Source organism: Pithys albifrons, chromosome 1 (assembly GCF_047495875.1).
Source record: "Pithys albifrons albifrons isolate INPA30051 chromosome 1, PitAlb_v1, whole genome shotgun sequence".
Classification (NCBI taxonomy): domain Eukaryota; kingdom Metazoa; phylum Chordata; class Aves; order Passeriformes; family Thamnophilidae; genus Pithys; species Pithys albifrons.
Genome location: NC_092458.1, coordinates 34,259,676 through 34,282,896, shown reverse-complemented (window position 1 = coordinate 34,282,896; position 23,221 = coordinate 34,259,676). Strand labels below are relative to the sequence as shown.

Sequence of the window (23,221 nt, the reverse complement as noted above, 5' to 3'; positions counted from 1 at the left end):
GGCATATCTCCTGCTCTTTTTGGATGCTGATTTTGTTGCTTTTCCTGAGGCCTGTTAAAATTCATGGTGTGTTGTTTAGGGAACTATTGCCAGCATGCCAGCCTAATGTCTGGTCCTTGCTGGAATGTTCACCATTTGGGCTCTCAGGCAGCCCTGCAGCAAAGACTTGTCCTTGCTACTCACTCTTTCTTTTCTAACTTGGATATGGTGGAGAATATACAGTATGGACATTGAAGGATGTAGTCTGAGTGCTGAGCCACAGTGACTTTGCTTTACAGGCCACCAAGAGAGAAATAAGGTGTCTCAGGGCTTGACTCCTGGTTCTGCAGTTATCTTTGCCTACCTTTTCACTGCAAAGTGGTGTTTCCAAGCCAAGGGAGTTTAATCTCAGTCCTGTTTGTATGAGCAAACTTGCAATAAAGTCAGCATACATCTGCTTGATGGCTTTTTATGGAAATTGTAAAGAAGGTGAAGAAAGAGGTAGGCCAGGAAGTGGCACCATACCATGCCTGTCTTCTTGTTGTGTCTTCTGCCATTCTCCCACACCACTGTAGCCTTTTCTTTTGCCAGCTGACCCGCAGTCAAACAACTTACCTTTCTTTACTGTCATTACTTTTGGAATGGCTATTTTTGTCTACTCTGAAGATATTGAGAAAATTTGAAGAAAATTACCTTTTCCCAAGCTCTTTTCTTTTACAGTTCAGTTAAGTTAAATTTAATGGTGGAGTATGTTGTTTACCAGCAGAAATCTGTGCCACCTTGACTTACCATGTGGTCCCACCTGCAATTTTACACAACTCTCTTCTGTCTTCCACAAAAACACTCAATCCTTGAGATGAGCAGGTGCATTGAAGCTGCCCAGCCATCAGTTAACTGTGTGTAATGCTATATTGTGAGGATCTGTAAAGGTCTCAGGCATTTGTTCTATAATACAGGAATCCATGAATATGTTGACTTCTCTGACTGGGCAAAGTTGGAGGGCTTAAATTGCTGTTCTGCTATTGAAACCCATCTTGAGTCCCACGGCTGGCTGCATGGGAGGCCCCATGGGAGGAGCTGGCTCCATGGGAGGAGTTGTGTGTTTGTTGGAGCCCTACACAAGGCAACTTTGGACCCTGTGAAGTCTCACCACGCATGTGATAGAAAACAGATATTTGAGGAATTTTATCTAAATAAGGTCATGTTTCCCTCTGCTTTGCTGATGTTCATTCTGTAGAGTTTTTCTTCTATACTACATGTTGGCTGCCTCTTTCTGTGAAAATTGTCAGTGTGCATTAGAGTGAAGATTTGTTTCAAGGGTTTTCCACAGTTGCTTGTGATGTACTGCTGGTAGATGCTGGTAGCCAAACTTGAAGCTAAGATAAAAATAACTAGTTGATTTTAAGTGCCAGTTTGGGGGAGAAATGGAAAAAGAAAAATAAAAGGAGCAATGTAATCGGGGAAGATACAATCTTTATTGCCCTATTATTCTCAAATTATTTTCAAGGCAGTAAACACAGAAATAAAATAAATTGATATTAGTTTAAACTGTTGTTTCTCTGTCTGAATTTTCTTTTCTTATTTGTTTGGATAATTGCAAGAATGTTTGTCAAACTACTTAAAATTTCAAAAATGCGTTTTGGTGTCTACAGTATCTGCTTGAGTTCTTTCTCTTCTGAGCAATTTAATATTGAATACACTTCCCTTGATATTGCAAGGCAAATTATTAAACCATTCTCTATAGCTATGCTCAACATTTGTTTGAAAGAGCATCTTGAGGGACTCAGAGCTCTTTGTGCATTGCAAATGTGCTCTTCAGTGGAACATTTTGTCTTTTTCCATTTAAATAAATATCTCCTATTAAGTCTTTAGTGGTAAGACTCTTACATCATTTAGACATTCCATCTTTTTGTAAGACTTCCATTTTTGTTCAATATTTTTCTATTTTTTCTGTTGGTTACAGGCAGTTCTTGTTCTCTAAATTTATGAATAAAATGATTCATTTTTATTTTACCAGCTTTTGGTTTCTTCCAGAAAAATTGAAGTCATTAAAAGAGTAGCGAATGGGTTCTCTTAGCTTGCTGGAAACTGAATCAGACTGAAATCACCTGAGAGGTTTTTGCCTTCTTTTTCTTTTCGACATCTGCCTTCTACTTTTTCTGTAATGGAAGTGTGTAGGTGCATATAAATATGTATCCATGCTCACTGACTTTGGTGGGTGGACTTGCAAGGTGGCATTAGAAATACAGAACAAAGTTCTCAGCAAAGTTTTTAAGTTGTTTTTGTTTGGTGACTTTTGTTTGTGGTTTTGAGAGTTTTTTTCCAGGAAAACAGATTCAAGAGCTGAACTATTTCAAGTGTAGTATAAGAGTTCTTTGTGTTTGTAAGATGTATGGCAAATAGTGAAGTCTGAGGTATTTGAGCTCTTCACCAAAAGCTTAATATTTCTATTACTAGTACAATTTGGTCCTTTTAAAATTATTTTTCAATTTCACAAATAGTTCAAATATGTCTTATTTTCAGGATAAGAGATCTTATTCTGATCTCCTTTTCTTCCTATAAAGTGAAACACAATTCTGCTTAGGCTAAAGGAATTGTGTTTTCATAAGCGTGTGTATTTGCAAGCCAACATACTCTAGATGCAAAATTATGCAAAATTGAAAAAAAAAATTGAAACTTTTTGTATGCCTTAAGGAAGAAATAAAATGCTACGTTATGTTTTTAAAAGCCTATGACTAGTCATTCTTAAGGCTTAACTAAATCCCTTAAGTCCTTGCAAATATGCATAACTCTGCGAGCCTGTGGAGTCCGACAGATTGTGTGAGATGGTCCATATTCACAGCAAGTGCAAAGGGAATACTTTAATGGAGCTGGGGTCTCTGTTTTTTTTTTACTTTCTGAGAGAGTTAGGAAGCATAGGAAAATTGAATCCATGGATTGTGATGTTAGATGGAAAATACTTTTTAACTCAGTCCAAACTGACGTCTGAGGCTGTTGCATGAATGTTGCAAGTGCTGTTGGTGATTGAGCTCTCATGTACTAAAATATATAGGGTAATGCATACATTCATGTCCTGTAGAACAAGAGAAATCATCCCTCTCTACTATGAATACATGGTCAGTGTTTTCTTTAGTGGTTTTTTTCCCCTTTTTCTTATTTCTGCATTTACAAAAATAACTTTTGAACTGGATGTTTTGGGGTGGCAGAGTTAGTGTGGCTGCCTATACATGGGAACAGAAGCTTAAGTATCTTGAAATACCTGCCCTCCTCTTGACTGGGTCTATTTTTAGCCTCATGGAGCACAGGATTATCGGAATTGTGAAGTTCCTGATTTATGCAATGGTGAAATTGTTAAATTGATTGGGTGAGGCCACACATGTTGCTAACCAGAATTTGCTGAGGGGCTGCCAAGGAGGAATCCCAAAGGAGAAGAAACAGTTTTCGCTCTTGTCAGAAACTCTTCCAGAGAAGTATTTATGGCTTAGGTACCTCACAGCTGCTGACACTGCTCTCTCTGTGGCTATTCTTGCTGTGTGCCGCCACCGCCCCGGACAGCAGCCTGTGCTAGCTGTTGCTCTGCCAAGGTTTGAACACAATGTAATATGCTCAGGTATCTAATATCACCATCAAGCAGGTGATGTCTAGCTAAGCAGCATTCTCACAGTTGCAAGTTTATAAAAACGTGTTCTGATCTTTACAGACGTGCAAGTTTGCTGACGCTGCATAAAGCAGAAAATGGCAAAATTTTTTTCCAGTAGGAGAGCTAATTGTGCCATCAGGTGATGATTACTTTTTTAAAATTTGGATGTGTGTGTGTCTTTTCTAACGCCAGCAAATGTTGGGATCGTAGAGTGTCTAGCTGGAAACCAGGAAACCTTTTTTCCCTTGTAGAACCAGTTACTCAGATGCCTTCTAAAACCATTCATGTCTTAGAAGTCATACCCTTTTGTTTCTCCTCCATTAGATTGCATATTTAATCCTGAAAGATCATACAATGTCATTTGCATTTGTTAGTTTTAGCTTGTTTTCTTGAGGAAACAGGTTTTGCTTAATTGCATTATCCATATTTTTGCCACTATCATCCTCTCACCCTAATAACTGTTGAACATCCCAGCCAAATTGAGGCGAAGTTGCAAAGAAGCAGACATCTCAAAGACATATCTCAAAGTTCTTACTGGTTTTGCAAAAATCAGTGTCTGGGTACGAGAGAGATCCAAAGTACTACCCTCTTAAGGAAGAGGCTGGAGCGGGCACTAAGCTGCTCCCGAGTGTGGTCTGCCAACTGCACGCACATCTTGGCTGGCTCTTCAGGATGTGCAGGGCTTGAGCAAGTTATATTTATCATCTGAATTGTTTCCTGGTCTATAGTTAGGAGAGGTGGGAGGGTGTTCTGGAGGAGAAGGAAGGATGAAGGTGGGGTACAGGAGGAAGCTAGGAGTTTATGGAGAAGAGGTGCGTAGAGGGAGCTGGAAGCAACCAGGGGAAGAAGGTTCAGAACAAAGGACAGATATCTTCAAGGCAATGGGGGCCTCCCTGTTTCTGCTTCTCATCAGATAACTTGTCTTTTAAAGGGGATGTGATGCTTGTGTTAGATAGGTTATGCTGTGAGGGGAAGGCACGAGTGTTCTTTCCCACTAGTAGCATCAGTAAATTGTCTGGAGTCAATACCTGAGCAAAATTATTATGGATGCTTTAATTGATTCTTTGCTTAAGAGATAAAAGAAACATTGTTTTGCCTTTTTTTTTGTATTCAAACATTTTTATGAAAGATAAAGGTAATTTTAGTAAGTAAAAACAAATCCATTATTATTCATAAGGAATTCCCAAGTCTGGATGAATTATTATTATTATCATTATTGTTGTTACTATTAGAGCAATAATAAAATACTGAAAAAGCTGTGTATTTATAAAATACTCAAGACAGAGATGTGACTGTACAACTTGTAGACAGGAAATGGGTTCTTAGTATGTTAATATGCAAAGTTATGGGGTGCTACTTCTGCACTCACCTCATTTGCTGATTTTAAAATTCTAAGCACATACCTAGCTTTTTAATATACTCTAGTCTATGGGCTATCTTGTTCTATTGATCTTGGACAAACTACTTATTGTTCTTAACAGGAAAACTTACTGATTTAAAAAAAAAAAGTCAGTAGTCTGACTGGCTTGTTAAGGGATGTTTTTCTGAAATGAAGCCAGTCAGGTAGCAGTTCCCAAAACCATTGCCCCTGCAGAAGCAGAGCTTCTCCTTGCTGTGCCCCAGTGATGGACACTGGAGCCCTTTGAGTTCCCATCTCCTTGGTGCACCCTTTCGCTCTCCCACTGCTTCACTGGAATGAAGGCTGTGGCAGAGCCCAATGCGAGCCACAAATATTCTGTCTGTCTAATTAGCAGTAGAGAAGTAGTTTTTCTGCTAAAAATTTCTATTACCTGACTGAAATGTCGTGCTATGCGTTAGGCTAGACTAGTAGAGGACAAAGGCAGAGAAATGAAGGTACCATCCTTCCAGGATGAGAGGGGAGTAACAGACTGCTGGGAATTTAATCTGATGTCTGTTCATTGTTACTATCCATTGCCGATAAGGAGACAGCTCATTGAAAGTGATTTTTTCGCATGAACTCCTATAGGAAGCACACAACTGCTTATGATGTGCTTGTTGGTAACCTTCACTTCATGGGTGACAGGAGTTTCTAGGCACTCTGTTTCAAACCAATCTGTCTGTGTCCTCAATTTCAGGACTCTGACTCATATCTGGGAGCAGGTTGAAAGTTGTAAGAAGCAATTATTTTTCCCTGCCACCTGCCTCATCCTGCTGAGTTTGTGCCGTCATACGCCGGAAGGACTGAATGTCTGCGGAACAGCTCCTAAACTGCTGTGGGTTTAAGAGTTGTAATGAATGAAGCCTCACTCCAGAGGCTTGATACTGATGCACCCTGAAGTTAAAGTACTCAATTTTGTCTCTGTATTTGTGATCATGTGGCCTGCTGGCATAGTAGATTTTGCAAGAACCCAAAGTGGACTCTTACTGATGTTGACCCAACCAATATGTTGAATATTCCGGTGCATTGTGTACAGTTCTGCTGTTTGGTTGATATGTGCTGTCATGTCAGTTGAACTTCATATTTGACTTTTTAATAAACAAAAAAAATCAGGGTGCCATTTGACTGAAATGATAGTACAAGTTTGAGGTTTTGTTTGTGCAGTGATTAGTCGTTGGGACATGAAGCATTTGGGAAAAAAGGAATGAAAAGTTGCTTATAGGCGTTTTCCTGGTACCATTGTAGGTCCAAAAAGTAAAAGCTGGTCTCAGAATTTATTTAATTTTGGTAGTGAGGGCTGAATTAATCTGCTCACTATTTTGAGTGCTCATTCCACTGCAGTTTATTTTGGGTCATTTAATTTCAACAAGGCTTGATCTGTTTAGAGGGTTTTCTATAGCAGCATAGTGAGACCACACAGCTCTTTTATAGTGCATATGTTCATTGCTAACTGGGAACTCAAAAAACTAGTAAATGAGGCACAGACATGACTAAGGTTAGAGAGGACACTGCATTTTTGAATGGTTGGATTATTTTTGAAAGATTTCAGAAATAACCAATCTTTTGTGCCCTGTGGGTTGCTTTGCAGAGCTTGAAGTGATGGTATACAGTAGCTGTGTCAGGTAAAACTGAAGGCACTCTTCAGATTGAAGGTACTTCAAAAGCCACTGTAGTGAACAGTATCTCTCAATCCTTATTTAAGAAGCATTTTTGTTTCAATAGGTAGATATTTCCATCGGGTATACTACTTTGATGTGATTTTGCTGTTTTAATTTTTAGATTTGCTGTATGAACCATACATAGACAAAATAGATTACAGTAAAATAGATCTTGGTTAAAAATGTCTAAATCAGTTGGCCTCATCAGCCAACACAAAAGTGTATGGTCATTGCTTGTGCTGAACCTTCCCCAGTTTAACATTACGGAGGTGAAGGCCTTGTTCTCCCCAACTGAAAGAGCCAGTCTTCTTTCGTGTCTGTCAAAGTGCAACTATTTCTGGTTCTGCTTATGCCAGCTGACAAAACAACATTTCTTTTGTGTACTTCATTAAACCAGGTAGCATTAGTGATTTGCTCAATAGAAGGAGAGCATTGAGACTATTGTTTTTTCTTAAATTTTTGGCTTTCTTGACATTTTCTGGCCTCTGCTGTTCAGAATATCCCAAGGAGTGGCCAGGCGCAGTTCAGGAAAGGGCTGTTCTCAATTGTTTAATAGTGTGGAAGTAGCTGTTTGCATTCCTGTCAGCCTCAAGGCAGGAGAACCCTCCTGAACATGTTTAATTCACTCCCATACAGCTAGTTATTACATCCTTATAGCAGATTAGAGGCAGAATCAGAGGTGTTTTGGTGTCTTAAGTAAAAAGTGTAACATTAACACTGTTGTTTGGGGCCATTTGAAGTGTATTGAAAGTTTTGTAGCAATATGTGTGTGAGGATGCATACACGGAGTGTATGTCTGTACTGTGTGATGTTCTTGCATAGGGATCTTGATGCTTTCTTGGCTATAGGAGGATATTCCTGCCTGAGTACAAATAGTAAAGCCCTAATACCAGTGAATGGCAAGTTTAAAAAGCACTTCTTAAAAACATCTCACTTTGGAAACTTACCGTATACAAGTTGAGTGTATCAAATGCAGTTTTACTAATGCTCTAGGCCCTCTGGTCACAGCTCTTAAAATAATTCTCTGATTGTTTGTGAGCCGTGTCATCAAGGAGCTTCTGATCTCAGCAGGTCCTGCCCTGCAGCTGCACAACTTCCTGGTGCACCCTACAATTTCCCTTTCTGTGGGAAAATATATTGGCACGTCTTAGGTGACTCTACCTACGTTTGTGGTCAGCATGCACAGCTTGCAGAGTTGTGCTCCATGTCTGCCCCCTCCAACACAAGTGACCTCAGAGGTGACAGCCCACCTATATTTTTGTTGTCTTACTATCTCATAACTGTCTAAAAATTCCTGCTTTCGTGTTGGTTAGGTGCTTTCCTTTTGCTGTGTACCTTCAGATTTAGCTTCATGCAGTGCTTCTAAATTTAGTCTGTAAAAGTACCAGCTTTACTTCTGTTCTTTTATACTTGAATAGAAATAGTTCAAAGTTGTGCTGATGTAATAAAAACAGGAGGCTAGAAGGCAGTGAACTGGAATAAGGGTGAACATTTAGAACACAAGCAGAGAGTGAGTGGCCACTTTAGATCCTTACTGCCATGAACACACACAATTATTTTTAATACGATGTACTTAAGAGCTGAGTTTCTCTTAAAGAAGGTTTCAGTTTGTTATTTGTAATGTGATGTCATTAAAAAAACTTTTATGTTGCAGTAACACCACATACTCTAGCAAAGATGCCATAAGAGGCAGTTCAGGCAGTCTGAATAATTCTCAGAATATTAATTGTATAGCAGTGATCTGTACTTAACAATAAAAATGCTAATTCAAAGCCTTTTTGCTTTTTCTTTTCCTGTGGCAAATAGCCTAAATGATCAGTCAGAGGCGGTGGGCTGAGGCAGAGCTCAAGGCCATCAGCTCCTCCCAGCGTGCTACATAGTTCCCAGGATACACCCTATGTTTCATTAATTCTTGCTTAGTTTATAGTGCAATATTTTGCTTGAAGGCATTAAACTATCATCAAAAGCAGCAGACCGATTAGTGTGACTTCTTTTTCCAGGGTCGTTGTACAAGAGAGAACTGCAAGTACCTTCATCCACCAACACATTTAAAAACTCAGCTGGAAATCAATGGCAGGAACAACTTAATTCAACAAAAAACTGCAGCAGCAATGCTTGCCCAGCAAATGCAGTTCATGTTTCCAGGGACACCACTACAGCCAGTGGTAAGTGTATTTCTCTGATGGTGTTAATGGTAAGTAAAACTGAAGACTGTATTGACCTGCAAAAGTTCTCTAAACTAGTATCAATAAAAATAGTCCCTTAAGGAAGTGCTGAGATGCTAAAGATAGGTTCATTTGTATTTGCATCTAAAAATAAAATGAGGTGTTGCTGTTCATTTTCTTATCCCAAAATAATTTGCAATTTTTTCATCTTTTCTCCCTTCATTCAGTTCATGTCGAGTTTGCAAGATTTTTACCTATAAGCCTTCTGGAGGTGAAAATTTGTATAATAACAGTATTTTGCTAGCAAGTTATTTGAGTAGGAATGCAAAGTTTCTCATGAGTCTATGGGTTTGAATTGCTTTAAGTATAATGCCAGTACCAGGAACAGAGGTTCATGTCATTCTGGATAGCATTTTCTTTCTCTGTTGTACTCTGAAGTGTTCCAGGACAGAGAAGTGGTGGTTCAGGCACTTCACAAACTCAGTGGTTTTTTCTCAAGGTGGTGCATATGGTGCCTGAGACACTTCAAATCCAGAAGGTGACATAGAACTAGAGTCTTGCATGCATAAACAGTATCAGTTGCTCTGAGCTGCCCTTGCAGTTGAGCTCCAAAGCATGATTTGGCAAGTAATATGAGTTAAACTTTTCACACATGGCTGCTAATGTTGCTTTTTCAGTCTAAATGCCTAGTGCAAGGCATCCCACTGGAGTGGGATTTCTTTCTCTAACTTGAGGCATCTGGAGTGTTGGCATCAACTTCTGTGTTGGGCTTTCAAGGTCCTTTTATAGTTTATCAAAAGACATAGGCACTCCTAATTATCATTCGCTCGGCTTGTTTCAGACATCTGCATTCACATTAGCTGATTTTTCTTTGCCTTTGTCTTTCCATGGGCGACCACAGAAGTCAAGTTGTAAGCACCTCACAAGAATACATCTGTATTTGGTCACGGGAGGCTCACCCCTTATGTCTTTTTCAAATGTGGTTTTATATTTGAAACATCTGGTGTTGGGTGGGATTGGGAGTTGGGTGTCAGGACTCCATGAATTTCTGGTACATGGTCATCAAATTCTATCTTGGTCATATTAGCCTAATGTGTTTTGATATTTCCTGTGATATTTGATATTTACTGCTTGCGTTTTCACCAGAAAATGTTTTGATGAAGTAATAGATTCCACCGCTTAGTATTACGAGAAAAATTGAAGTGGCAAAATTATACTATTTTTTTCTCACCCATTTCATCATTTAAACTTCACAATTTAATTGTCATAATGTCTTTTGTTCTGATTGCTGTGATAAAAATGCCAGGTTTTATTTCTCTGTGTCACATAAATTGCCAGATTAAGATGACTCAGCCTTGACCAAATGGACAAAAAGTGAAAGAAAATTCCATAGAAGTCATTTGACATGTGGATTGATTCTTAAAATTATGTCTGATACAAAGCTGTTTTTATATTTCACATAACACAGTTTCCTCAACATAGTCAAACCATTGTTTCATATAAATGTTCATTATTATGCTTTTAAGAATTTGTCTCACATTTGACATGTAAACTGGGTTGCTTGATATCAAGCAGTTTTGATCACTGATAAAAACACAGCATTATATACTTCTAACTCTCTAGGGCGGGTAGATGCCATTTCCATTCAATTTGTTATCCTGGTTAATCTGCATGCTCAAAGCATCTTAGTTACATTCACTTATAACTGTTCCAGAAGGAAAAAAAAAAACAACAACCAAACAAACAAACCCAAAACAAAACAGGGAAAAAAACCCCTTCTAACACCTGTGCTTTCTCTTGAATATCTTCTGTGTGCTGAATGTTGTGCAGGCGCCCTTAATGAGGAAGACATTCCTCCTGTTGTTACTACGTTTTGAAGTCATAGTGTTACGCTGTTACGTTTCTAGCTGCTGGTTTACTTGGAAACTTAATTTTGGTCAAAGCTAATCTGAGATGTGTCCTGTTTTTTGCATAGTTTTTCCTCATTTATAGTTACACCTTCAGTCTCTGAGGTAAACATCAGCTCTGCAGAACTAAGGCACTCTCCAGGTCTGAGTGTGGTCTGACCATGGTGATGTTCTGCCTCCACCCCCTGTGGAGCTGGTGGTAACAAACTCACTATTCTGCTTCATCAGGGCTGCTTTAGCATCACACAAGTGTTCCTTCTTCTGGTCCTGACTTCACTGACTCACTGTAGGCAGGCATGAAGCAAGATTTTTAAACCCATATCATTCCCTCCAATCAAAGTTTTTCATATGATGAACTCTAGCTAAGCCTGAATAATCCCTTTCTAAATATTGTGTCCAACTGAGATTATAATATTTATTCTGCTTGCCACTAGTTGACAGCTGAGCACACAAACATTTGCAAAAGTGAGTTTTTCCAGTGTATGAGCCACAGTAACATATAATTGCAGGAGGTGGCAGAATACAGTATGCAAACAGATGGAAGTTTCATGCCAAAGACCTCATTGTGTATACTCTTATTAGAAATACGGCTTTAATATAGTTAATAGCGCTTCACCTATGAAATCTGGTACTTTGAAAAATAGCCTGTTTTCCTAAGGAAAACAGGTATTGAGAAAAAGCAATAAAGTCTATGTTATTTCTACATTTAGATGTGTAAATAAGCCTGCAATGTAAGCTGGACCTCCATGGAGATTCACGTTCGAAGTATGACTTCCTTTGCCCCAGCAGACTGTTCTCCAATACTAGCGTTACAAAGGCAGTTTTTTGTGTGCTGCTCCAATGCGTTACATGATTAAAAGAGAGTATGCTGTGTGTTTTATCAGCTGTTTGAAACTTTTTCATTAAGAAAATTAATCAGTGGAAGAAAGAACAAGCAAAAGACAAGCTAGTAAGCTATTGATTAAGGGGCTTTTTTTCATCTTGGTCTGTGTTTTCCTTTTGCAGCCCACATTTCCAGTGGGTCCCACAATAGGAACGAACACGGCTATTAGCTTTGCTCCTTACCTAACGCCAGTAACACCGGGAGTTGGCTTAGTCCCGACTGAGATCCTACCCACGCCGCCTGTCATTGTTCCTGGAAGTCCACCGGTTTCAGTCCCCAGTTCAACTGCTACTCAGAAACTCCTCAGGACTGATAAACTGGAGGTACTGTAGACACCACCATGACTAGAAATACATCGTCTGTTAGGCTGTGTTATCCTTGAGGGAAAAACTGTTGGTTTAGAATCAGGGTTTAAATTCAGTGCTGCAGATAAAAAATTTATAACCAGACAGGATTTCTGCACTTGCAGCCAGTAGTAATTAAACATTGTTATTTTTAAGGTAGTGCCTTTGCTTAAATTTAATACACACACATCATGAATTTTCATCTTTCTTAAAGTTCATCATCTCCAAAATACCTCAGTTATACATGCCTTGATGAAATATCTAACAAGCACATTTTTTTATTTCAGTATTAATTCTGTCTTGGTTTGTCTGCACTGATGCTGAGGGAATTTTATAGCCTTATGGACTGATGTTAGGGGAATGGTGCCCTTCAGCCTTGAGCTGCAAATGGACATGTTGAATGTTACCAGCCTTGCAGCAGGTGGAAGGAACAAGCCCTCAGCTATGTGCAGAGCCCCCGGGTGTTGATGGATCTCTGCATGGCTGGACTCAGTGGAATCTGTGATCCAAGTACACAGGAAGGCCAAATGCCTCTTGCAGAAGTGAACGTCCTGTCCCCAAAGCCTAAGCACTAGTGTCTACAGCACGTTTCTTCTTAGGAAAGTCAGTGTGTTCATTCTGCCTGTATTTGAAAATTATTTTTGAGAAGGCTCTCAATTTTGTTTGTAGACTTCATAAAAAATACAATGCATCTGATGTATATCTTTCCTAACTTTTTCAGCTAGAGGAACTCCTTCCCTACCAGTCAACCTGCAAGAATAAGAAGTGTAGTCAGAAAGGGACCAAATATTTTGTTTTTCCCAGATAGTTTTGTAGGGGTAGTTGCTTCAGTAAGTATCCTTCTCAGCTGTTTTCTAAGCAGGAAGAATTTGGGAATGCTTCTGTTGCATGACAAGTTCATTTAGCTGCTGTACTGCAGACCTACCTGAGGAGCCAAGCACGTAAGGGTAAAATAGATGCATTTCCCTCTCCCACCAGAAGATGAAGGGTTTATTAAATTGAATTCACTCTGAAACTCGAACTAACTGGGGCAAGGGGCAGGTCTATCTTTTGGAGGCGCGGGGCTCTCCTTGCCCTTTCACGTTGCACTGAGCTCTACCCCTGCAACGTGTGTTGTTTTGCACGTAGGTGTGCAGGGAGTTCCAGCGGGGAAACTGTGCACGTGGAGAGACTGATTGCCGCTTTGCGCATCCGGCAGACAGCACAATGATTGACACAAACGACAACACCGTAACCGTGTGTATGGATTACATAAAAGGTCGTTGCATGAGGGAGAAATGCAAATATTTTCACCCTCCTGCACATTTGCAGGCCAAAATCAAAGCGGCGCAACACCAAGCCAACCAGGCTGCAGTGGCAGCCCAGGCAGCTGCGGCAGCTGCGACTGTGATGGTAAGTGCTGGCATATGCGGCTGCCTTTTTTTTAATCCCTATTTTGCTTCAATTTAATGCTGTTTGCTTATACTTTCTTTTCTCCTTTGCCTCTTTTTTAAAATTTTTCTTTTTATTTTTTTATTTTGGTAAAAGATAAGAATTTATAAAATTATTACTATTGCTTGATGGGAGGAAGCACTTTTTTTCTTTATGCCCTTATTTTAATGCTATGTTTCTCTTCAAGACAGTGAAGCAAATGACACTCTATACCACTACTGTTCTCTGCCTTGATTATATGTAAAATTTGCCCCTAGTGTTTCCAAACAGAAATAAAACTGATAAGCTTCAGTGTTCCCAAAACAGGGACACATATGCTGTTTTAGCTCTTTGATGACAGATATGCATGTGGAAATTTGGAAGAAAAGGAAGAAAAGCAAAGAGAGTGTTTGCCTCAGAGATCAGTAGTGGAACAGAAACCTGCATTGAGATTCAACGTACTCCACGTTAGCAGTCAGACAGATAGGTGTCCACCTTGGTCTCACTGTATAGGGACTGGAAGAAAACCAGCATACTCCTCTGATCTACCATTGGTGCCTGTCAGGATGAAAAAGAATTGCCCTCCGTAGATATACCACTATCTCCAAAGACTAGAAAGTGTTGACTATACCTTTTTAAACTTTGCTTAGATGCCTAGAGACTTATTGGCTCTCCCACTATCGTGGGCCAGTCACTTGAATCATGAGGTTTAAAAGTAGTAAACTAAAAGGGAAATCATTAAGAAAAAACATTGCAGCTACCGTCAGAAGAAAAGGTATTGAGGGCTTTTATTTTCTGATATTTTAACCTCTTACTTAAAACTGTTCAGACAAGTCAGCCCATCCATTTACCAGGTTTGGATCCATCTTAGAGTTGCTACCAGGAAAGCTAATAAATATAGAGTGGTATTGATCAATAAATCGAACATGCAGGATCTGACTTGGGAGACAAAACTGCTGGCAGCAAATCAGAGAGTTGTTGTCCTCACTGCTGGCAGTGGACGAATAATTAAGCAGATGTGGTTTGTGGACTTGTGGGCAGTGCATACAGTGGTTATAGACAATACAGTTATTCTCTGGGTAAAAAGCCTACCAGAAACACAATACAGTACAGTATATAACTACCCCAAGCTATTGTATTTAGCAAATTAGCAAAGACCAGACCTTTTTGAGGGGCAGAGGGTAAGTTATGCAAGAACATAAACCACCAAAAAGAAGAATATTTCTTAAGTTTTAGTATTCTTTCTCTAATAGTCTAACAGTCTCTGTTTCAAATTGGATGATTTTTAGTTAAAGTTTCCTGTGCTTGCAGAAATTAAATACCATCTGGAAATTAAAGCAAAGAAGATTGAGTTTTTATTCTGATTAGCTTCTGTTGTGCAATAGTTATTGTTCATTTGGAGAGTGTAGTATTTCTATGCAGTATACTAGAGAAGAAAGGAGAGAGATGAGTGGATTAATTTTTTTGCACTACAGTAATGATTGTGTGTAGATTCTGTGAATTTAAATAAGCCTTAATTGGAGTTGCATTAGCCTCAAAGCAAGACAAAGCTTCTTTGGAAACACAGATTTGAAATGCTAGCAGACTAATGTCACTGGAGAAGACATCAGGGACCTGTAATTCAGGGTAACTTTTCGCAGAAAAACACATACAAAATATTCTAATGGCATACTTAGACTAGTAAACAATTCTTTACAATTCATCTTTTTTTGTTAATACAGACTTGAAATACTCAGAGTGAATAAAAAATTGCCAGAATGGCAATAGCAGCAAAAAAGTGGTAGAAATGGCCTTACATGTCTGCAAGCCCACCCAACAATAACCAAGATTACTCAGTTGGATCTAGAGACCAAAAGGCAGAATACAATTACTTACCTGTAGGGTTCACTTACAAGTTGCTCTCAGGCTGAAATTGTGTCCAAGAGGTTTTCCTTCCCAGGGGAGCCTACTGCTTTGCTCTGTTCAGAGGGTACTCATACAGGTGAGAGTTGTTCATAGTACTGGAGCACTGTAGGCAAAGCTGGTGAGGCTGTTGAAGGTCAGTGAGTTCTGCATTCCGCAGCTTTGCAGAAAACATACTGTCTTTGTTTCTGTACACTAAGGTTTAGAAATTTTTACTCAGATATATTAGGTGACGTAATCATTTGAAGTAAAAAGAAAGGGGAATGACACCGTAGAGAGGTACATGTGGGTTAAATGTGAAAATGCATTAGAAGACAGTGTTACCTGTCATTGTCCTTGGGTAGCCCCAAATATTCATATGGCATGTCAAAGAGCATAAAACATCACTGAAGACAGCCTAAATGAGATGTGAATTCATAGTGGGTGTTGGAAGGGACCTCTGGAGAGCACCTAACCTATTTACCCTGCTCAAGCAGGATGAACTAGAGTAGAGTGCTCAGTACATACCTATTTGGCTTATTAAGGTCTCCAATAATGGAGACTCCACAACTTCTCTTGACAGCCTGCTCCATACTTAGAGTAAAAATACTTTTTTTTTAAATCTTAACATTTTAAAAAGAATTTCTTGTATTTACATTTGTTCCTATTGCCTCTTGTCCTGTCACTGGGCACCACTGAAAAGAGTCTTGAGTCCATATTTACCCTGCTATCAGGTGTTTGTATACATTGATGAGATTACCCCTGTGTCTTCTCCAGGCTGAACAGTCTCAGTTCTCTCAGCCTTTCCCCAGGAAAGAGGTGCTGCAGTCCTTTCATCATTTTGGGGACCCTTTATGGAGTCTGTTTTCTAGTACATACATACTGTTCTTTTTCTGGGGTGCCCAGAGCTGGACATCATGCTCCATATGTGGCCTCACTAGCTCTGAGCTGAGGGGAAGGATTCTCTCTCCACCTGTTGGTGATGGTCTTCCTAATGCAGCCCAGCGTGCCATCAGCTGCCTTTGCTGTGAGGGTGCATTTTTGGCTTGGTGTCCACCAGGGTCTTGACAGTCTTTTCTGCCAAACCTTGATGGCCTACAGCATGTACTGGTGCCTGGGGTTGTTCCTCCCCAGGTGCAAGACTTGGTATTTTTCTTCACTGAAATTAGTGAAGTTCCTCTGTGCCCATTTCTCCAGACTTTCTAGGTCCCTCTTAGCGGCAGCACATCTATTTTGTGTATCCACCACTCCTGAGTTTTATGGCATGGGTGACTGGCTTCCAGCTGGGCCCTGTGTTGCTGATCAAAGCCCTCTGAGCCTGGCAGTTGAGCCAATTGTCAGTCCACCTGTTTCCCATTTGGCCCATACTAAATAAGGTTGTCTATGAGGATGAAAGGGCATTGAAAACCTTTCTGTAGTCAAGAGAAACAACATCCTTTGCTTTCCCTTCACCCACCACGCCAGTTTCATCACAGAAGACTATCAGGCTGGTTAAGCACCATTTCCCCTTTACAAATCTACACTGACTATTTCACATCACTGTCTTGGCTTTGATATGTTTGCAGATGGTTTTCAGGAGGATTTGCTCAATTGCCTTCCCAGAGACTGAGGTGAGGTTGACCAATCTGTCAGTCCTCAGACCTTCCCTCCTGATCTTTTTGAAGATAGGAGTGTTATTTACTTTCTTGCCATCTTGGAGTACTTCCCTCAGTCATTCGGATCTTTCAAAGATAATGAAGAGTAACCTTGCAGTGACATTGGCCGTCTCTCTCAGCACCCATCGGAGCATTCTGTTAGTTCCTGTGAGTTTGTGTACATCCAGCTTGTTTAAATGTTCTCTAGCCCTGATCCTCCTCCTCCAAGGGTAAATCTTCTTCACTTCAGACTTTCCCACTGGTCTCCCAGTAGCCAGTCTTACCAGTAAAGACTGAGGTAGAAAGTATTTTCAGAACCTCAGCCTTCTCCATGTCCTGTGTCACCAGGTTGCCTGCCCCATTCAGCAGTGGAAACACATTTTCCCTAGTCTTCTTTTTGTTGCTCATCCACTTGGAGAAGCCCTTCTCATTGTTTTTCACATCCCTTGCCAGATTCAACTCCAGACTCTTCAACTCTCCTAACATATCCCTGTGTGTTTCAGGCTGTGTCCCTGTTCCTCCTGAGCTGTCTGTTCCTGCTCCCACCTCTTGTGCGCTTTCCTTCTTGCGTTTGAATTTAGTCAAGAGGTCCTTGCATATCCATGAAGGCCATTGCTGTGTGTCTTACTCGTATTCCAGTAGACATTATAACGTATCGTGACATGCGACATATGGCAGACAAATACTGTGCCTTGGACCTTTCATAGTTTTTATTATCTTTATTTCCTTTCCATAGCCTTTTCCTCCCTAACCTGTAGCTATTGATTTTATTCATTGTTAGTTATGTAGGAAATAAAATATTAAACAGGATATAACCTGATGGAACAGAAATAGGCAAAGGAGATTTTACTATCAGGATGATACAAAAGAAAATATGACTGTTGAAGAGAAAAATGAGCAGTTTGAAGGCCTGAAAAGAGTGGGAGACTGCATGGACATGAGGTTGATGAGTAGGTTTAGGAACAGATCAAGTTAAAGCCTTCAAGTTGGGAAAACTGTGAGGCTGAACTTGCTGTGAAAGATGAGAGGAGAGCTAGCAAAAAACTTCAAAGTAGAGAGGTGAGGTTCAGAAGAGAGAAGAATTGGAGAAAAGCAATAATAAACAGAGAGAGTTAATAAGTTACCAAGTGAGATCAGGTAAGGTAATTAACTGAAATGCTATACTCTTAATGATGTTGATCTGTATTTGTGTACTTCATCATTGCATAGTGCTGAATTCAATTGTTCTGCTTCAGCTCTGTGTAGTCTTCAGTCCGTGCTGCAGGCAGAGTGAATCCGAGGCTGTGCCCCGTGCAGGCAGAGTGATGTCCTCTGCAGTGGTGCCTGTGGGGAGCATCATACCTTGGCTGGACAGAGCCCTGCTTAGACAGAAATTAGTCCAGATTCTCATTTTGCAACAGATGTTTCCTGTTAAGTCTGGGTCTTGGCCACAGACAGATGCGCAGATCCTGTAGATCAGGGTATGTAATCCAGAAAAGTGCTGAAGGAGAGATGGGGATGGCATTGAGAAGACTCATGCAACAAAGATGGGAATAAGGAATAAGCAGAATTAGGTCTATCCTGCAAAATACCCTGTTGCCACTGGGTATTTTGTGCCTCATCCTCTTTCCCCCCCCCTCACTTTTGTTCCCTATTTCCACATACTGATTTCAAGGTTGACATAATCTGCATATTCTAAAAAGAGCTAAATAACAGCCTGTATTTAAAAAACAAAAGTAACAATTTTGATTTCGAAGTAAATTTTTCTTTCCTTTTTAAAGGTTTATAAGAATTATTTACACTATAAAACTTGAAATTAATATTTTATATGAGAAATTTTTTTACAGAATGCCATCATATCAGCTATAAGTTTGATCTTATTATTAAAGTATACATAAATGTATATACCTATGTACTCTGCCAAAATACTTTCTTTTAAAAATTTAATGACGCTGGACTAGTATAACTCTTATGTTAATGTTCGCTTGTGAGCTGGGAGCAGTATTTTTACTCTCTGCTCCTCCAGTACTGAGGGTTGTAGCAAAGTTTACAAAGTATGATTTTCAATTCTGAAAGATTTGTTTCCCTCTCAATGTAATGTGGTAAGTTACAAGGAAAAAAAATCTACAAGAATGACCCAGCTGTAGGAGGAAAAAAAAAGGAATTAATGATAAGTTAGTGTAACTAGTCATGTGACATTCTCTGTTTCGTATTGGCAAACGAGCACCTGTCTCATTTTGAATCCCAAATCCATTGAATGATTCACTTCTCTAAATTAAAAGACCCTTGCCTTGTAAGCACTGATGTTAACGCATTCATAATGCATTCCAACTGTCACTAGTGCTTTGTATTTGAAAATGTAGCCTCTCAAATTGATTTTCCCAGTTAAAAATGTGACTTAACTAACTTATCAGGAATTCTTATAGGCATATCCTTAAAACTTTCTGCATCTCTGTGAAGTGTTTATATGATGCTTAATAGTGTCTGCAAGCTGCTGTTTTACTCAACTTTCCTGAATTTCAAACATCTATATTTTACTCTCTTATATGCTTTTAACTAAGGTATAGTAGATGCATTTTTGCTTCGGTACTAATTCAAAATGTAATATTCATTTCTTTAGAAGACATTTTTGTTGTTGTGCATGCCTAGTGTTTTGTATGTTGTATATTGCATTCAGAATATTTTTTTCCTTCTCACCTATCCACAAATGCAATGCCGTTCCCATGATGCACCTCTGCTTGCTGTTTACCTGTATGTTAATTCGCTTGACTCCCATTGGCCACTGCCATCATGTGCTCGCTGCCTGTTATTAAAAGACTCAGTCGACTGCCAAAGCAATGAAGCGACCTCTCGAAGCAACTGTAGACCTGGTACTTTGACCTTTCACCTTTTGCTTTGCATGTAGCTTTTTTGATTTATTTTATTTTATTTTTTCCTTCAGAGAAGCAACTAATGAAATTTGTATCGCTTTACTTTTCGAACATCAACCGGAAATGATTTCACATACTCGTTAATTTACCGGAAGCTCTATTTATCCATTTCATTCTCATACGTAATAAACCGCAGACTATTTAGTTTGGTTCCTAACACAGTTTCATCTTTTTTAAATCTCTCATGAAAAGTTGAATTGAGATAAAACTGCTTTTGTAATTGAAAACTCTTAACATAATCCATTAATCTGTATAATAATAGGAAATGATATTTAAATTTAAAAAGAAAAGGAAAATACTTGGCAATGAAACACAAGTGGTTTTTTCTCCCTGTAATATTTGAAAATCTACTTAAAGGCAATGCCATTTTTGTTGCTTTAAAGCAAACGTTTCTTTTCAGTAGTTGTGCTGCTACAGTTTTAGGTTAATAGTACCATGCTTTTGCTATCAGTAACAAAATTTCACTCATTTTACATTGCTGTGCTTTGGGTTAATATGCATGGCGAGGCATCTTTAGCTGCTTTAAAAAATACTAAGTTTTTGTATTTATGTATATGTTACAGACAACACCTTAAAAATGGCACCATTTTAACTAACTCTCTTATTTACAGGCCTTTCCTCCTGGTGTTCTTCACCCTTTACCAAAGAGACAAGCACTTGAAAAAAGCAATGGTGCCAGTGCTGTTTTCAATCCCAGTGTCTTGCACTATCAACAGGCTCTTGCCAATGCTCAGTTGCAGCAACATGCAGCGTTTATCCCAACAGGTATGTTATACCCGCACTGAACCAATTTTGTGTTCCTCAGGTAGCTCCGTGTCAGGCAGTTGCACTTAAGAGAAGGGTTTGGTTTGCTCCCTGCCCCTTCACTTGTGGTGAAGTCTACAAGGACAATTGCACGTTATTTTAATTCCTCTTGCAAAGGACGAAAATTCAAGCAGAAATTTCAACATGCCATTAAGCTGTGTTTTTGCACATTCACAGCCTTGCTCATCACTGTCCAGAGTTTGCCGCTTTTTTCCTTCCTTAAATTGCCTGGATTTTGAGTTGTATCTGCCAGCACACACACCTAGGAGACGAGAGGGCAAAGTTCCACTAACAAAAATGCTGGGAAAAACATCACACTCCGGAGATGCCACAGCATCCTCCTGCTCCCTCAGCTGTAGTTTTGCAGCTGTGGGGATTGCCCCAGCCACATATGTACACCCTGAGAAGGGGAACACCAGCTATAACCTTCCAGTGAATACCTGCATGGAAGCACTGGCAAAACACGTTGCTCCCTGTAGCTGCACTGAAGAGCTTTGAGGCTTCCGATGCATTTTCGTGGTTCTCATTTTGGAAGACCACCAGAACTTTCCTGGCATTTGAAGCTTCTAGCTGGGGTTGTAATTCCTCATAGGGATGATCTGAAGATGAGTGAATGCAACTTGTTTTTCAGTGCTTGTAACTCTGTAAAAATGAGAGCATTCAGAGATGGCTTGAACTGCACCATGGCTGGTGGCAGTGCTTCTCTTTAACACTGTGAGAGAAGGAATGTGCTAGGTGCTTGTTTAAACAGTTAACAACATAACCCTCTAAATTATGTCAGTCACCCCCACTCCAAACTTCCCAAAGGTAAATATCCTGCCTAAGGAATTCTGTGATTTCATTCATAATTAACTAATAATGTATTTCAGTATCAGAATGTTATCCAGTGTGAACTTCCAGAATCATTTAAAACTACGTGTTTGCAAATGCATTTGACATTTCATCAATGTTATTTTAGTGTATAGAAATAATGTCAGTTAAACAAGGAATGAAATGCAACACATGATGATTTCCCAATCTATCAGCATTCACATATGTTTTTAAAGATAAAAACAAACACAGATGGCTTTGACTTCATGGAATTTTTCTGTAAGGCCTCAGTAACAACCTTAGAGCCTGCCCCCGTATTTATAATAGTAAATTATAGCATGCCGTATTTTTAGCACATTGATGCACCAGAATATCTGTGGCAGAAAATACACTGACATTTATGGGAGTGTTTGGAAAAAAAAAAATTGTGAGGCCGCCTATTTGGACGTGAATGGAAGACTGCCCTGTGCTTAGAAACATACAGAAATTCTACAAATCTATTTTACATTGAAACCCTGAGAATTTGTAGCACAGTAGGCATTTTTCCTTCTTAAGCACTCCTTTCAGGGCTTATTGCTATAGTTTGCAATTGCCAAGTACTTCAAATTAACTATGGAAAATACAGTCGTTTAAACCTTTTTCAGTGAAAGAGCATTTGGATATTTCTCAGACTTTTGGAGAGTTCATGCTTCCTTAAGTAGCTCACTTTTTGTACTTTTTATTGTCTGTCCCTCTTTCCAACTAATGGTTGTAATTATAGTTTTATCTGACAAATTTGTAATGGTAGGAAGGGTGGATCTTGGAACCAAACCTTAAGGGCCAGGTTGTTGGCAAGCCCCAAAACAAGTGCATGAAAAAAAAAGAGGTATAATGTAGCAGAACAGATGGAGCTCAAGCCCCAGAGTAGAAAACCTTTCTCAAAGTGATGAACCTCCTGCTCTTTTGAAACACCATCAGCACCTAGGAAGGATATTAGAGAGGAGTGTGGTGTGGGAGGAGGTTGGGAAAAGGGAACCCTCTCCATATGAGGGGGTGCCATGAGATTTCCATTAAAGATGCTACATCTGATATTCCCACATTTCCTGGGAAGATTGGATTTGATGGGTGTAAGGACTGTCATGCTACCCAGGTCTAAGGAGCAATGCATGACATTATCTGTTGCATTTTAAATGATTATGTGGTATTTTCTAAACTGGTATAATTTTCAAATGTATTCCATCTCTGTGTGTGTGTGTGTGTGTGTGTGTGTGTGTGTGTGTGTTTGTGTGTGTTAAATTTTAAAACAAGTTTTGCTGCTGGATTATATATAAAACTTAATTGTTTTATATAACTTCTCTGCTCTATTAACCACTGGCTCCCCTAATAAAAAGTGTGGGGCTTGACTTAGCATGGCTTACCTCAGAAGTTCTGCACTTTGTTTTACATCAGTTTGACTGTTTTGTCACCTTCTTATTGTTTGGTGAATGATCTTAAAAACAACAGATCTTTCTCTCTTCCCATTGCTGTTTGTTAGTGTTTCTATAGCCTCTAGAGGAAGAACTTTGTGTGTTCTCTGGGGACTGTTCTTGGGTAAGGTCATTCATAGTTCCATTAACCAGTACTGTAAGGGTCCGATAAGGGGCTGCGGTAGTAATTAAGCAGGAACACAGGAAGCATATTTGACTTTGTATCAAATATGCCTGTACCTGGGATTAGTCTCCTTCCCTGCTTGCCTTCACTAGCTTGCTGTATGTACTGAAAATATGCTGATCTTCTTTTTCAGTTGGTCATTACAGAAAGGTTAAAGATGGACTAGACT

At 39.5% G+C, this 23,221-nt stretch overlaps 1 protein-coding gene across 9 annotated transcripts in view; it reads left to right on the top strand.

Annotated features, from left to right (window-relative positions):
• The window catches only part of MBNL2 (muscleblind like splicing regulator 2), a 110,208-nt gene that overhangs the window by 66,980 nt on the left and 20,007 nt on the right, over nucleotides 1-23,221 (top strand). For 6 of the 9 annotated variants that reach the window (XM_071549307.1, XM_071549299.1, XM_071549317.1 and 3 more), the window contains 5 exons: nucleotides 8,677-8,841; nucleotides 11,754-11,954; nucleotides 13,104-13,367; nucleotides 19,696-19,749; nucleotides 20,421-20,574. In XM_071549307.1, the coding sequence (XP_071405408.1) occupies nucleotides 8,677-8,841; nucleotides 11,754-11,954; nucleotides 13,104-13,367; nucleotides 19,696-19,749; nucleotides 20,421-20,574 (838 nt within the window). The remainder of the gene's footprint in view (nucleotides 1-8,676; nucleotides 8,842-11,753; nucleotides 11,955-13,103; nucleotides 13,368-19,695; nucleotides 19,750-20,420; nucleotides 20,575-23,221) is intronic. The other 3 variants (XM_071549335.1, XM_071549344.1, XM_071549326.1) reach the window with 1 other exon arrangement.